Source organism: Primulina eburnea, unplaced genomic scaffold (assembly GCF_022965805.1).
Source record: "Primulina eburnea isolate SZY01 unplaced genomic scaffold, ASM2296580v1 ctg808_ERROPOS3000000+, whole genome shotgun sequence".
Taxonomy (NCBI): domain Eukaryota; kingdom Viridiplantae; phylum Streptophyta; class Magnoliopsida; order Lamiales; family Gesneriaceae; genus Primulina; species Primulina eburnea.
Window position 1 is genome coordinate 12,300 of NW_027331578.1, and position 14,789 is coordinate 27,088.

Below are 14,789 nucleotides of genomic sequence, written 5' to 3' on the forward strand. Positions count from 1 at the left end.
AAGTCGTCTATTCTACTACACCAACTCTCAACGAAAACACTGATGTTGAGTTATAAACCCAACATGCTACCATTCAAAAAGGTTTGTCTATCGGATGACGTAACTTTGTTGAGTTTGTAAGTTACTCTTATATTAGTTTGATATATTTATATAAGATATTTATAACATACAAACTCGACGGACCTAACCCGTTTCGACAGTTATAGCCATGTATCAATCAGCTCATACACAAAGGCCCAAACGTCGATGAAATTTAACATTCTTAATGATTGTTTTAAAATTAATATCGAGCAATGAATTTTTGGAGCTGCTACACTAAAAGTTTTCAGTGTATCGATGGTGAAAAGAGTTGCATATGGTGGGTTAGCAAGGGATATCGAGTGGTCCTCGTACAATTGACAATGAAACTTCGTAATTTAGCTCGGACAATTTCTTGCGCATATAGCATGCCAATGTGGGTGGGTGGGTTGCCCCCCACCACTCGAGCCCCAATAAAGCACATGGTAGAGCGCTACACTAAGTCTAAAACGATAGCCACACAATTTTATTTAGCCGAGGCATTAGCATCACTCATCTCCTGAATTCGGGTTCTTACTAATTTTTTTGGATCTTTGTAATTTATTAAAATATTATATAATTCTCGTGGATGAAACGATAAATTGATCAGCACAGCGTAGATAATTTGCTTTTATACAATAATATTTATTATTGTTATTACCATAACATAATATATTTCAGTCCAAAGGAGCAATAAACATGGGCATTGAAGTGAAATGAACCCAAAATACATAAGGTTCAAATTAATATTTAGCTATATTTATGAAATGAAAACAACCATACTTCACTTAGCAACTAGATTTAGCACTTTCTATTTCATTAACAAAAGTCTGCCAAAAACAATCATAATCGATGTTGTGAGTTGTATATTTTAAAATTTCAACGATTTTTGCATTGTTAAAATTAAGCATGGTTAATGGATTGAATAAATTCAAACCGATCAAGAAGTCGGTCTGATTTTATCCAGTTCAATCCAGAACCAACATAATTGATTCCGGCTTGAATTGAATCAAACCCCAATAGTGAATTGGATTAGATAGCTTCAAACTGAATCGGGAACTATTTTAATCTTATATGTTTAATCTGGTATCGAAATTGGTCAGGACATGTTCGATACTGCTATATTATATTACACTTCAATCTAACTTAAATTCGATTTCGGTTTTGGATTGTGTTACACTTCCAATTCAATAAATCCGAAACCGATCCAATCATATACCATACAAGTTTGATGTGGTTTCATCACCCTACAATCTGAAACTAGTTTAATCCAGTCCGGAACCGGCATGATTAACATGCCTAGTTAAAATGCTATTAATTTTATTACATCCACACCAGCTTTTCCACATTGAAGGGTCAACGGTCAACCTCTCCCTCGAAGAACTTTTAAATAGTGAACATCAAGATTTGAATCCATACTATTTCTTTAGTTGGCAATAAGGGGAGGGTGGAAGCTTAGATTTCAAAAAAACAAGGAACCTAAAAAAAAAAAAGCAGCTATACTCTAGGAATTTAGAGCAATGAAAGGCCACAATATTGTTTCCACTTCTTATCTTCTCCTCTCACTAGTTTTATCACTATTACTTAGACCCACATTTGCCCACAAAAAGGTAAGCATTTATATTCTCCATTACATTCATATATAATTAGTAGTTGCTAATAACAATACACTGGCATAAGTGTAAGCACTTTGATAGTTTTTTCTTGATTCTTTGCAATATATAGTCATATGTGGTGTACTTAGGAGCTCATTCCCATGGAGCAGAAGCGACACCCACCGACTATGACAGAGTAAAACAGTCTCATTATGAGTTTCTTGGATCATATTTGGGCAGGTAAATTAAAGTTAACTTGTGAGAATTTAAGGGAGATTTTATTTAATCAACTTCATTTTCTTGATATTATATCTTATCTTCTACCTTGTGTTTCACCACAGCTGTGAGAGGGCCAAAAGTGCCATTTTCTACTCTTACACCAGACACATTAATGGATTCGCAGCATATCTCGGAGAGGAAGAAGCGACCCAAATATCGAGTAACTGTGATTGTTTAATTTGCTCTTATCTTATTCAGTTTCTAACGGCAAGTGAAAGTATTCAGCATCATATATATTGCTTGCTTTTCAGGGCATCCAGATGTTGTGTCGGTGTTCTTAAATCAAGGAAAGAAATTGCACACAACCAGATCATGGGATTTTATGGGCCTCGAAGGAAATGGTGAAATAAGCTCTAGTTTGATATGGAAGAAGGCCAGACTTGGTGAAGATACCATCATAGGAAATCTTGATACTGGTTGGATTTCAATCTTGTGCTTCTTTTGATTTTTCTTGATATATATGAAAATCTTATAAAACTTATTATGTTCATGAAATAGTATTCTTGATTATAATAATTATCCAAAAATTCGCCCTTATCTTCGATTCTGTAGTTTTTTGTTTGGTTCTGAGACTATTTTATATTTTTCGCCATCCACATCTGAAACACTGTGGAAGACAATCTGGATATCACCTCCCTGCATCTAGCTCCTTCTCCTAGTGCATATGCTCAACTAACCTCTTTGCCGTTGATTTCCTAACTAGCTACTTGCACTAGGGACAAAAAGCAAATCTTCTTGCTTAAAATAGTCAATGTTGACCATCCACATGTGGAAGACAATCTGGATATCACCTCCCTGCATCTGGATCATTGGCCCCCAGATAATAATAACAATGAGAACATGTGGTGTGGGGGGTGGTGGGGGGGGGGGGGGGGGGGGTCGTCCAGTGGTCCAGTCCCTAGGCTCACTAATTTAACATGGAAGCGGGCCATACGGACGACTAAAAGTGATTCGATTTAGCAACAGTCTAGCTCCTCCTTCTAGTGCATATGCGCAACTAACCTCTTTGCAGTTGATTTCCTAACCAGCTACTTGCACTGGGGACAACAAGCAAATTTTGTTGCTTAAAATAGTCAATGTTGACCTCGTAATTTGATTAAAAAGGTTGATCTATCCGAAAAGAAAGTGTATTAAGGAATATTTTCCCTCCTACTGCATCATGTTATTGCATTATGAACGACGTATATTTTGCTGTACAGTCAAGTTCCCAACTGAATTTCAATAGATTATGTACAAATCATGCATATCACCACAAAGTCCATGCATAATTTTACTCTAAAGTTTCAAATTGAACTTTTCACAGCTAATGAGCACTACTATTAAGAAAGAAACATCCCATTCGTTTTATAGAAAAGTGAGCCCAAAGAAGTAAGGTCACTGAGGAAATAGTTAAAAGTTTACGATTATATCTTCAGTTACCTAAAACTTGCAATTTTACATTTGTTCTGAGGACGAATGTCTCTGCTTGTTCTCCTAGTTTTGGTGTTTCAGTTACCTAGAAAAATAAGGTGCATATAGTAACATGAACAAAAGGATTGCGAAATGGTTTTTCGTTTATAACAAATGTTAATATGAACCATCAAAATTAACTTTAATTCTTTACTCAATAAACCAGGTGCATGGCCAGAATCAAAGAGCTTTAGTGATGATGGATTTGGACCTGTTCCATCAAAATGGAAAGGAACTTGCCAACGTGGCTTGGATCCCAGCTTTCGCTGCAACAGGTATTACTGTTATTTGCGCTTATCTTGTAAATCTGCTACAATAAAAAGAACATTGAAATGAGAGAAAGAATACTTGAAAGTATTATTCGTCTGCGTGAAGGAAGCTCATTGGAGCCAGATACTTCAACAAAGGATATGGTGCAGCCGTAGGGCCCCTAAATTCGACATTCAAGACACCTCGAGACACTGAAGGTCACGGATCACACACATTATCAACTGCTGGTGGTAATTTTGTGGCTGGAGCAAATGTTTTTGGGTATGGAAATGGAACAGCAAAGGGCGGATCACCGAAAGCTAGAGTGGCAGCTTACAAGGTGTGCTGGCCACCTGTTGCAGGGAATGAATGCTTCGATGCAGATATATTGGCTGCCTTTGATAAAGCCATCCATGATAGAGTAGATGTGCTATCGGTATCTCTGGGAGGAGATCCTGCACCATTTTATAATGACAGTGTTGCTATTGGGTCGTTTCATGCTGTCAAACATGGCATTACTGTTATTTGTTCGGCTGGTAACTCAGGGCCTGGTGCTGGTACGGTTTCGAATGTCGCGCCGTGGCAGATTACAGTAGGTGCAAGCACCATGGACCGCCAGTTTCCTAGTTATGTTTTCCTTGGAAACAATATGGGCTTCAGAGTAAGTGGTTCTTCTGAGATGATAGTTCAAGATAGATTTTTTGATTGGTTTAAGTGTGAAAGTACATCAGATTATTTCTGGTTTTCAGGGAGAGAGCCTTTCAACTAAATCACTGCCCAAGAATAAGTTCTTCCCGATAATTTCTGCTGCATTTGCTAATGCTGCTAATGTGTCCGCTGAACAGGCGTAAGAGCGCAAAAATGCCTATTTTACTCGTGTTGGAGAGTGTTTATAATGATAATTGATAGTAAAATCATTTTACATTGATCCAGGATTCTTTGTAAAGCTGAAACTCTGGATCCTGAAAAGGTGAAGGGGAAAATCTTGGTCTGTCTACGAGGAGATAATGCGAGGGTGGACAAAGGACAGCAAGCGGCCTTAGCTGGAGCAGTGGGAATGGTTTTAGCCAACAACCAGGCTTCTGGTTATGAAATTATTGCTGATCCTCATGTCCTACCCGCTTCACATATCAATTATGTAGATGGGCTTGCTGTTTTTTCTTACGTTAATTCCACGAGGTTAGCACTAGTCGGTTTATCCAAGATCTGGGATCGCCTTTTTTGTAGGCATAAAATGAACATTTAGCAATTCTTACCGCAGGTCTGGCGTAGCTTCTATCACACGACCCAGGACACAATTAGTTACAAAACCAGCTCCATTCATGGCTGCCTTTTCGTCCAAGGGCCCTAACACCATCACACCGGAAATTCTGAAGGTTTTTTGACATTAAACTTCATAACTTTCCTTCCATAGAAAAGGGTGTGATACATTTTTCTGTTGTTTCAGCCTGATATCACTGCTCCAGGAGTGAGTGTCATAGCCGCCTACACGGAAGCTCAGGGACCAACAAATCAAGATTTTGATAAACGACGCGTGAAGTTCAATTCAGTCTCGGGAACTTCAATGTCGTGCCCTCATGTTTCAGGGGTTGTCGGCCTCTTGAAAACCCTCCATCCAAATTGGAGCCCTGCAGCTATAAAATCCGCCATAATGACCACCGGTAACTACATAAAAATGCATGAACAGAATTGGTTTTATCAAAATTGATCTCATTATTTTCTTTGCCCGTTTCCCCTGCAGCAAAAACGGCTGACAATACAATGAAGCCGCTGACAAATGCATCCCATTTCAAGGCTACACCATTCAGCTACGGAGGAGGTCATATTAACCCGAACCGAGCAATGGATCCTGGACTAGTGTATGATCTTGGACTCCACGACTACTTGAACTTCATGTGTGCCCTCGGCTACAATAAAACTCAAGTCCGGTTGTTTTCTGACAAACCACATACGTGCTCGAATCCTACCAGCATCATCAACTTGAACTACCCTTCAATCACAGTACCTAAGCTCAATGGTTCAGTAACAGTAACTAGAAGAGTCAAGAATGTAGGTTCACCAGCAACTTACAAAGTTCGTATCCGCAGCCCCCCTGGAATATCGGTTCAAGTTAAACCAGATATTCTGAAGTTCGAGACAATTGGTGAGGAGAAAGATTTCCAGGTTGTTTTGGAGGCGAAAGAAGCCGGTGTTGCTGGGAATTATGTATTCGGGAAGCTGATATGGTCCGATGGTAACCATTATGTAAGGAGTCCAATTGTTGTCAATAAACTATAGGATTTATCTATACATTTAATCTCTATCTGGAATTTTATTTTTTGGGGAAATTAAGGCAATTGTTCTTTAATGGTTGTTCAGTACTGAATGTATCTCCGTTTCTTGTTCAGTAGCCCATTTTTTCAATGTTACCCAAGTGAAGAGACTTATTATGTTACTGAACTATCTCCTATTTCTAAAGAAGAAAAAGTGATCCAAACTTTTATGGAAGTACGCAAATTTGTTCGAAAATTACAAATGAAATATTATTTTGATGCAAATTTAATACCCAAAATCTAAGTGCTTTCCACGGAGCGACAAAAATGGTTATATGAACAATTTGCCTCTCTTGAATGAGACAAAAATAGAGATATGTATAATAACCATTATTTAACGAACAAAAATGCCAAATTTTACTTCTTTTTAAAAATAAAAAATAAAAAAAATCCAAAGTTTAGCAAATTAGACGTGAATAAAATTGAAAGAGTAAATTATATTTATTTACCAGCCATCTCCAGGGATTAAATTGGAGGGGTCTTGGGGTGAAGAGAAGTGTCTAAATGAACTGCTGTGAAAACAGGTAACACCTTCCAACCGGACGGGATCGTATAATCTGAGTGGTCAAAAACTAAAATATGAGTTTCTTATATGTATCATTGCTCGGTTCTCAAAAAACGAAAAGAAAATTTTTGTAAAATAAAATCTATTCTATATATGAAATTTTCCAAATTTAATTTACAAGTTTGTTTTGTAATATAGCAAAATCAATGTAAGTTTCTTTCCAAAATCAAAGATTTTTCATCAAAATTCTTTTGCGCATCTCATGCAACCTGTAATACCCAAGACCACATAGTAAATATATATCATCTAAGTGGATGCATACGTACACTTTCACAAAAGATAACATTATTGGTAAATAAATATTATTATGAATTCAAATAATCAAAAGTAAAAGAAATAAAAAGCTCATGTCTTTATTTAATGCGAGAAGAGTTGTTCTAACGCATCGAGTAAATTCCATATTCCTGGAATCGTCCCAGTTGAGAAATTCATGTGATTTCTTTCATGCTTCTTTTTTGCTAATGCTCAGCGTTACTTCTGCTGTTTATCAGTTTCAATTTGGCCAACACTTAAAAAGAAACATTTAATATATAAAAAAATTGTTTTAGTTCAACGATGAATTGATATATAAAGAATAAAAGTATCCTCTTGTTGTAAATGGCTCGTCCACCAATTTGAGGTTGGTATGGCAACAAGATAGAACTAAGCATGAACGAAAATCATCTTCTGTCAAATAGTACTCTGCATATGATCAGACGCAATACAACACATTAACATTGACATAAAATCTTAGTGAAATTTAAGACTGGTTAGCACGTTGTTGTGCACAGGATCCGACAAGTGAGCCAGCAAGTTCTCATACGGGCCGTCACCCGTCACCAGAGCCTGGACAAAGTAACCCAAGATAGCCAACATGGCCAGTCTTCCATTCTTCACTTCCTTCAACTTCAGATCCTTCAAAGATTTCTGATCCTTCCCGAATCCAAGCGGGTTGAAAAACGGGCCGCCAGGGTAGGCTGGTTCACCCGACCCGCCCAATCCCTTTTCCAGGCCCAAAAAATATTGCTTACCCATGGAACCTGGATTGTACCAGTCCTGGAATCTTCGGTGCTCAGCAAATCCCATCAGCGCCATTTCGAAAACGAATAGTGTGTAGTTATCAGCCCAGTAGTTGTATGTTCCGGCCGGGGGGATGACTCCTGTTCTGAACCAGGGGAGAGCTGTTTCTGGTGGAACCAGGCCGGCTTTCCCTAGGATTTCTGGTGCTATGGCACCCACTGCCCCTAGCATTGCGAAACGGCCATTGATGATTTCTCCGTAGGCTAGCCATCTGGGCTCGATGAACCCTCCAGTGCCTTCTGGGTCTGACAGCCCCAATGGGTCGAATCCGTAGTCACCGGGGAGACTGTAACAGTTCCAATTTTTCCATTAGTTTCAACTTCCGGTCTAAAGAAATCAATAGACTGACAGACAATTTACCTTCCATCCAAGTAGGACAGACTCTGCTTCGATGCAAACCAGAGTTGCCTGTCTGCTCCTTGCTGAAATAAAAACGCATAATCAAAAGCTATTAATAACTTTTCCACAACAAACTCAAGAATATTTGCGAGTTTATGTGTGTGGATGTATTGTAAATACCTTGACAGGAGGAGCAGCCTCGGCCCTGACAACAAATGAGACCTTTCTTGAAAATTGGATTGACCTTCCTCCAAAAATCTGCCTGGCTGCGTCTGCGGTGGCGCAGATTGATGATGAAGAGACCAACGCCTGTGTTGCCATTCTCTGTTTTTCTTACTTGGACACAGGATTTTTAGTTGGCTATTCTCACAGAAGAAGAATTAGTAGCACCAAAGAATGATGACAAAACGGAATGAGGACCAATCAAAGCAAGCCAACTGGATATATGTGGGACATATAAAGATCTTGAAACTGTGGTGCACACACGAGTTACGAAATCGGTGGATAGAGTTAGTATCTGTTGTCCAATGGAAATGGTACAGCTGGCATGTCCGCTTGGATTGCAGATAACCATGGATTCTTTTGAATAAGCCCTCCATAGCCCACCTGGTTTGGGTCGTTTTGTATTCAAATCTATCCACATTGCTTCTATTCTTTTTCTATTATATTTCTATTTAGTTTAGGCCTTGTAAATTAACTAACTAACGGAAAAAAAAAACAAATCATTTATATAATGATTAAACAATGATAAAATTGGAAAGTCATTTGTGTAATTGCTACTTCTATTAACTTCATCAACCTTTGTGAAAAAGAAACGTACATATATATTTGAAAGAGAAAGTGTATTGTATTAAAAAGCTATAATGATCGGTTATTAGCATCTTATCAATTTTACTTCATCCAGCAGATTCTAATTTTTTAGATAATTTTTAATTTTAATTTCAGACATTAGAGTGAACTACTTGTAAAATCCTATGATATCATCCCCAACAAAAGTAGACGAGCATTTGGAACTTGATGATATGAAAGCAGAGAAGCTAAACTTGAAATAAAATTAATAGAGGATAAGCGCAATTCACTTCATAATTTCTTTTCGAAATCCATTTAATTGAGCTCCTGAAAGTACAACATTTCAGAACAACCCACCAATTTATTCGACATATTGGTCCTGCATTATGAGGTTCTCTTGTTCTCTGATCCTACACGTTCTCCACACCTAAGAGATAGATTGGGAGCATTTGGATTCGACGTCTTGCAACCCACAAACCATGTTAGCAGGAACTGCTATGTCTATCATCTTTGGATACGACAGGTTTAAATCTGTGTAAAACAGAGTGAATTATATATCAGCAACAAAGTGTTACAACGAATCTATTTGAACTTCAGTTTTGAGCATTTGTACCACCAATACTTACTCGCCATTATATTTATGAATGCTTCCTGCAAAAGAACATATATAGGTATCACAATTTATTGGTGAAATAAATTTAAATGGGAATTTCACAAGTTGTCACCTGATAACGTTTTTTATGTGTGAGAAATCTTTGACATGTCAACAAGTTGGCATCGCAAAAATGGAAAATAGATTAGAGTTACCCGATCTTTCGTTAGGCGGGGGTTGTGCACCATCTCTTCTCCCACAGTACTCACCTAAAAATCATTGAGTATGCATAAGCAACTTCAGTTATTTGTGTGCCCAAGACAGAGGAGCGATTAGGTCTTTCATGGTCACTTACAGAGAACCCCTTGTAGTCATGAGCAGGGTATACCAATGTGTCTTTAGGCAATGTAAAGATCTGTTTTGGAATAAAAACTTTAGAATGCATGTGGGAACTTTGGAGTGTTTAAATTCATAAAATTATGTTCATCTTATGATTTATTTATCCTTACCTGGGAATGAACCGACTTAAAAAGCTGCTCGGAACTGCCACCCTGTGGAAAAAGTAATGGGAGTTGAATACCAGAGCTTTAAATACAACATAAAATATAGAATCAAATTTGGCTGACAAAAATTTTCTCCAGAGAAAGGATAAAGAGACTGATTGAGGATAACTTTGTGATCGACTTTCCACGTGTTCCATCAATCTTTAAGGCTTTCATATGTCTTAACTGATGCGACTCTGACCAGAGACTTACAATTGCCACATAGAATCGGAACTATTTTATGCACCCAGGGTTAACCTCAAATACTTTGTGAGTCATAATTTCCAACTTATAAGGAGATGAAATTTCTATCCAATAATTATCTCCACATCTTTAGAAAAGGAACCTACATGTTTAAGGGTTTTAGACAAAGAAAATTTGTTACTTGAGTTCCCCTATGAAAAATGACATAATGAACAAAATTTGGAGTAATGGGTCTCTCCTGAAGAAGATAATACCTGAAAATCTGTCCTACCACATCCACGTATCAATAAAGCATCACCAGTGAAAGCCATCCTTGGTTGTGGCTGATTAGGTCCTTCGCCCGTGACATAAGTCACACAACCTTGCGTATGACCTGGTGTAGCACGAACCTGTGAAAGATAATATAAATCATGCAGCCAACATGAGGATAATCAAATGCATCATAAAGAATCGAAATGCAGGATTTCACAAGGACATTACATAGGTTACATTAACAGGTCGATGAAGTCATATGTCAACTTATTCTATTCAGTAGTATGATTGGTAAATCTAATTTGAATAGCTCAAGTTCCTTTCGGTACCTCTAGAAAGAGATCACCAAATGAGATTCTATCACCAGGTTCAACAAATAGGTCCGCTTTTGCATTGCTTGCTTTAGAGATGATGGATTGTAGTCCAGAAACCTTACTCTATAGCCACAACAGAAAAATAAATAAGTTAGAATACAATCAAATAATATTGAATCATCATAAAAAAAAAATGCAAAATATATTCAAAATTCAAAAACCAGCACCACCGCCATCAAGAAGAGAAAAAGTAACCTTAAGCAAGCCGGTGCCAGTGACATGATCAGCATGTACATGTGTATTGATTGCATAAATAAGCTTTAAACCCAACTCTTTCACCACAGAAAGATCCCTATCAACTGTCTTGTCCACAGGGTCAACCAACTGTTTACAGAGAAGTTTGCGTCAGTTCATTCTGAAGGCCTCATTGCAGTGTAAAAACCACAAATAAAAAGACCATTGTTGTCACACAACAAAATAAGTCTCCAATTATCAATACACTGGATCGTTCCCGATGAATCGAAAGTTAAGGAACAGTCTAACCCATTTTAATTCTCATACACACAAGCGCAAAACATTTGAATAATTTGATGACAGAAATCAACACATAGCTTTAGCAGGGAAATTTCAATATATATTCATAATTTAAAAGAAAAATACCTAAGAATATCAACTGGCTTCTGCTTTCTAGAGAGAAAAGTATAATAAATTCAAGAGTGGTGTCATCATGTCAACATTAGATAGATAAGAAGCTGATTAAGCAACCTTGATTGGAAAAAGCAAACAACTTTCATCCAAGGCTCGCATTCCACTGAATAAAAGGATCGAACATGTATAAATGTATAAAAAATACCCCAATCCCAACAATAAGCTATTACATCAAACGACGTCAAAATTCATTAAACAGACATAAAAAAAAACCCCAGAACCCACATGAACATTACTAAGATAGAACATGGCCAATAGAATAAAGAATGTAAACATAAACCGCAAATTTAAACAAGAAGAAACTAAGATGTGATGATAACTAACAAGGGCAGGTTTATCAGGATGAGAAGCATCGGCGAGAAGGTAAGTGTAAGTGCACGACTCCTTCTCGAACATCTGACGAAAAATCAAAGCAGACGACGTCACATAAGAGGCTGACCCCATTGGAGATGATCGACACTCGCGGTAAACGCTACAACCTTGGGGAAAAAAGCTTTCTTTTGCGGTTTCGGAGCGAAAAACACAGCAGAGAATTGGAAAACCCGGAGATTCAGAAGCATTTCTTGTTCTGAAAGGTGGAATTTCGATTTAATAACACAAATCGACGACCATATCAATGTAAAGAGATGGTTGCTCGAATTTTTTTAATCGGTGACGTGCATTAATTTGTCGCGGTTAAGGATGTTTTGGTGTTGATCGGGAGTGGAAATTGATGTGTGATGAACTGGGGTGATGTGATTGGTAGTTGACGTTATTAGGAGACACCGTGGCAACGTTAGCCATCGCACCTAGTGTTGCGCGCCTCCTTTGCGCTTTGTTTGGATGAATTCGGTGGGAAAATATTTCTTAATAAAACCAAAATTGGTTAGTGAAACGACTGTTTTCACATAATATTCTTGATTTTTATTTTATTTTATCAAACGAGGTGACGCTTTGTTTAATGACAAAAACTTGTGTGAGATGGTCTCACGGGTCGTATTTGTGAGACGGATCTCCTATTTCGATCACTCATGAAAAATATTACTTTTTATGCTAAGAGTATTACTTTTTATTGTGAATATGGATAGGTTGACTCGTCTCTCACATAAGACTCACTCTTGTTTAATTGGCTTGATAAGCCATCATAACATTATCAATATTTTTAATTAAGTGTTTGGCTAGGCATCTTATTCATATATTTTACTAATCACAACATTATTTATTAATATTACCTAAATATTTCTCTGACCTGGTTCCGACCTCATAAACACAAACATACAGAATTGTGTAAATTGAGAGAAATTATATTTTCCTATAAACAATGCATATTTGAAACTTGAAAGCTTAAAACGGACAGCATATTTTTTGCCAAAAAAATTGCCGTAGTGAGTGTAGTTTTTTCGGTTGTAAAGAATGAAAAAAAATGTCACTTTTCTTTTTTTTTTTTTGCAAGCCAACTCGTCAACTGGAGCATGAAGAATACCTTCATCCAAACTCATGGAAACTCGTGGGATAACTCATAAGAATCTTCAAGTGGAAGCTTACAGTTGACTTTGAGAAGTTGCACCGATACTATCCCATTAACTGATTACTCCCTGAAGTCAAACAGGAGTGGTGTCAAGAGAATCTTGTAAAATGTAACTAAGAGAGTTTATGATTGCTTCAAACTTGTCCACAAAATTCATCGTCAAAGATACATGCATTGTACTATTCAATCATAGGTTATATGAGTTCACTCGTCCCATGAGAATCAATTAATCAGCTCTTTACGGGAGTGGCTAGCCCTCCAAAATCAAGACCCAATTATCTCATCAAAAGAGACACATTCCCATTCAGTATCGATGCCAACCCCATTAGATATCACACACCTAACAATTTGTTTCCACATTCCCATTTTTGGCACAAATCCATGCCCTACCATTTGCTTCAATGACCATTCCACATCTTCCACCATATTCTGACGACAAAATCCCTTTATCACCAACTTGTAAGACTCAAAACTCGGATTTATTCCCTTCTTAATCATATTTTGCATAAAATTCTTGGCTTCAACAAAGCACTTTGCATCAAGAAAACAGTACAACACCTCTTGATAAGTTCCAGAATTCGGCTCGCATCCCTTGACCGTAACCCTGTCAAAAAGTTTCATCCCTTCTTGAAATCTCTTTCGTTTTCTTAATCCTAGGATCAATATGTTAAACACAATCGAGTCCACCTCCACCCCCTCCGATTCCATCCTGTCCAACAAAGTAAATGCCTCATCCACACGCCCAAGCTCGCACAAGCCATGCATTATGGTCGAAAAGGTTCTCACGTTAGGCGTGCATTTCTGCTTTGGAAATTCATCGAGCACATTGAGGGCAGCCTCAATCTTCCCGCACTCGCAGAGCCCTTTTATGATGATATTCAGGCAACAGGCATCAACCTCCACCCCCAAGGTCGGAGCACGTGCATAAACCTCATGAACAAACTCGAACTGTTTCGTCGAAACCAGCATATTCAACACGCAATTAAACGTGACCACGCTTGGCCAGCACTTGTAATTTGGCATATCGAAAAGGGTTTCGATGACTTTGTTTATCCTACCAGCAGAGTGGCCGTAAATCTTGATCACGTCACGGAACAACACATCAGAAAGTCGACATCTCCTCTCAAGCTTGATTCTTTGCATCAGAGCTTCGACCCCATCAAAGTCACCGGCATCCGCGAGCTTATGGATGACCGTAGAGTAGAGGGATTCGGTGGGATTGTAGTCTTTGCGGTTGGAGAGTTGAATGAAGAGTGGGAAGATGAGACGGGGGTCTTTGATGTTGTTGAAAATCCTGATGACTTGAGGCTGGCTCAGCCAGTCTTTGTGTTTGAGGAGATCGGGAGGAACACAACTCTTATCGCTAAACTGACGGAAGAAGAGCGAAAGATTTCGAATTGAGGAAAGGAATGAGAATCTGGAGATGGGCTGATGCATTTTCAATCTGTAACTCATACTCTCCGCATTTGATTTGAGGCACCCTATTCTGCCTATCATTGCAGAATATTTTGAAATGCTTCACAAAATACCCAATAAACTTCACAAGCAAATTGTCTTTATTACACCAGCAAACTCACAAATACTTTTTAGCAGGTTGATGAGTCGGGATTTCTTTAAATATCTATTAATTAAAAAAGGACTCGGCCTATAGAAAAAAAATTGTTTTTTTATGGACTGTTAAAATCGGGACTTGAGTCAAGTTCTCCAAGTTTAGATTATGAAAATTATTGTTTTACAGCAATAGGTCCGAGGTTTTTAATCAAATAAATGATGGGGGTATGTGTTTTAATCTTAATAAGCCGGATAGTAATTAAGAAAGAAAGATGCCCATACATAAATATTTTCCAATCTTTTGCAGTAAAGAAGGTAAAAAAAAGCACATTTAATCGATTTTCAGCTAGATTGTTAAATTGTAAACGCGTAAAGGGTTAATCTACTGCCATAAACCACCAGTAAGCATCCTCTTCCACAACGCCA

The 14,789-nt window shown here is 37.9% G+C and overlaps 4 protein-coding genes across 4 annotated transcripts; 1 reads left to right on the forward strand and 3 right to left on the reverse strand.

Annotated features, from left to right (window-relative positions):
• The first annotated feature begins 1,466 nt into the window (after positions 1-1,466).
• Positions 1,467-6,015, forward strand: LOC140822352 (subtilisin-like protease SBT5.3). The gene is made up of 11 exons (XM_073183102.1): positions 1,467-1,667; positions 1,783-1,892; positions 1,994-2,091; positions 2,183-2,347; positions 3,547-3,655; positions 3,756-4,290; positions 4,379-4,476; positions 4,563-4,808; positions 4,891-5,005; positions 5,077-5,290; positions 5,371-6,015. Exons 1-11 carry the CDS (start codon positions 1,578-1,580, stop codon positions 5,904-5,906), a joined length of 2,316 nt encoding a protein of 771 aa, XP_073039203.1. The 5' UTR covers positions 1,467-1,577; the 3' UTR covers positions 5,907-6,015.
• A 1,134-nt stretch (positions 6,016-7,149) lies between these two features.
• On the reverse strand, positions 7,150-8,304 carry LOC140822369 (chlorophyll a-b binding protein 8, chloroplastic). Its single transcript, XM_073183122.1, has 3 exons — positions 8,085-8,304; positions 7,926-7,987; positions 7,150-7,851 (listed from the first exon to the last, which is right to left on the reverse strand). Exons 1-3 carry the CDS (start codon positions 8,223-8,225, stop codon positions 7,236-7,238), a joined length of 819 nt encoding a protein of 272 aa, XP_073039223.1. The 5' UTR covers positions 8,226-8,304; the 3' UTR covers positions 7,150-7,235.
• Positions 8,305-8,927: 623 nt separating this feature from the next.
• On the reverse strand, positions 8,928-12,109 carry LOC140822368 (persulfide dioxygenase ETHE1 homolog, mitochondrial-like). Its single transcript, XM_073183121.1, is given in 10 exon segments — positions 8,928-9,224; positions 9,320-9,344; positions 9,501-9,554; positions 9,641-9,700; positions 9,795-9,836; positions 10,286-10,420; positions 10,613-10,720; positions 10,853-10,981; positions 11,630-11,758; positions 11,761-12,109. Coding segments are annotated over 10 exon segments (891 nt in total). The 5' UTR covers positions 11,866-12,109; the 3' UTR covers positions 8,928-9,120.
• A 664-nt stretch (positions 12,110-12,773) lies between these two features.
• On the reverse strand, positions 12,774-14,514 carry LOC140822365 (pentatricopeptide repeat-containing protein At2g18520, mitochondrial-like). Its single transcript, XM_073183120.1, has one exon. The coding sequence runs from the start codon at positions 14,307-14,309 to the stop codon at positions 13,077-13,079; it is 1,233 nt and encodes a 410-aa protein (XP_073039221.1). The 5' UTR covers positions 14,310-14,514; the 3' UTR covers positions 12,774-13,076.
• Positions 14,515-14,789: the final 275 nt, after the last annotated feature.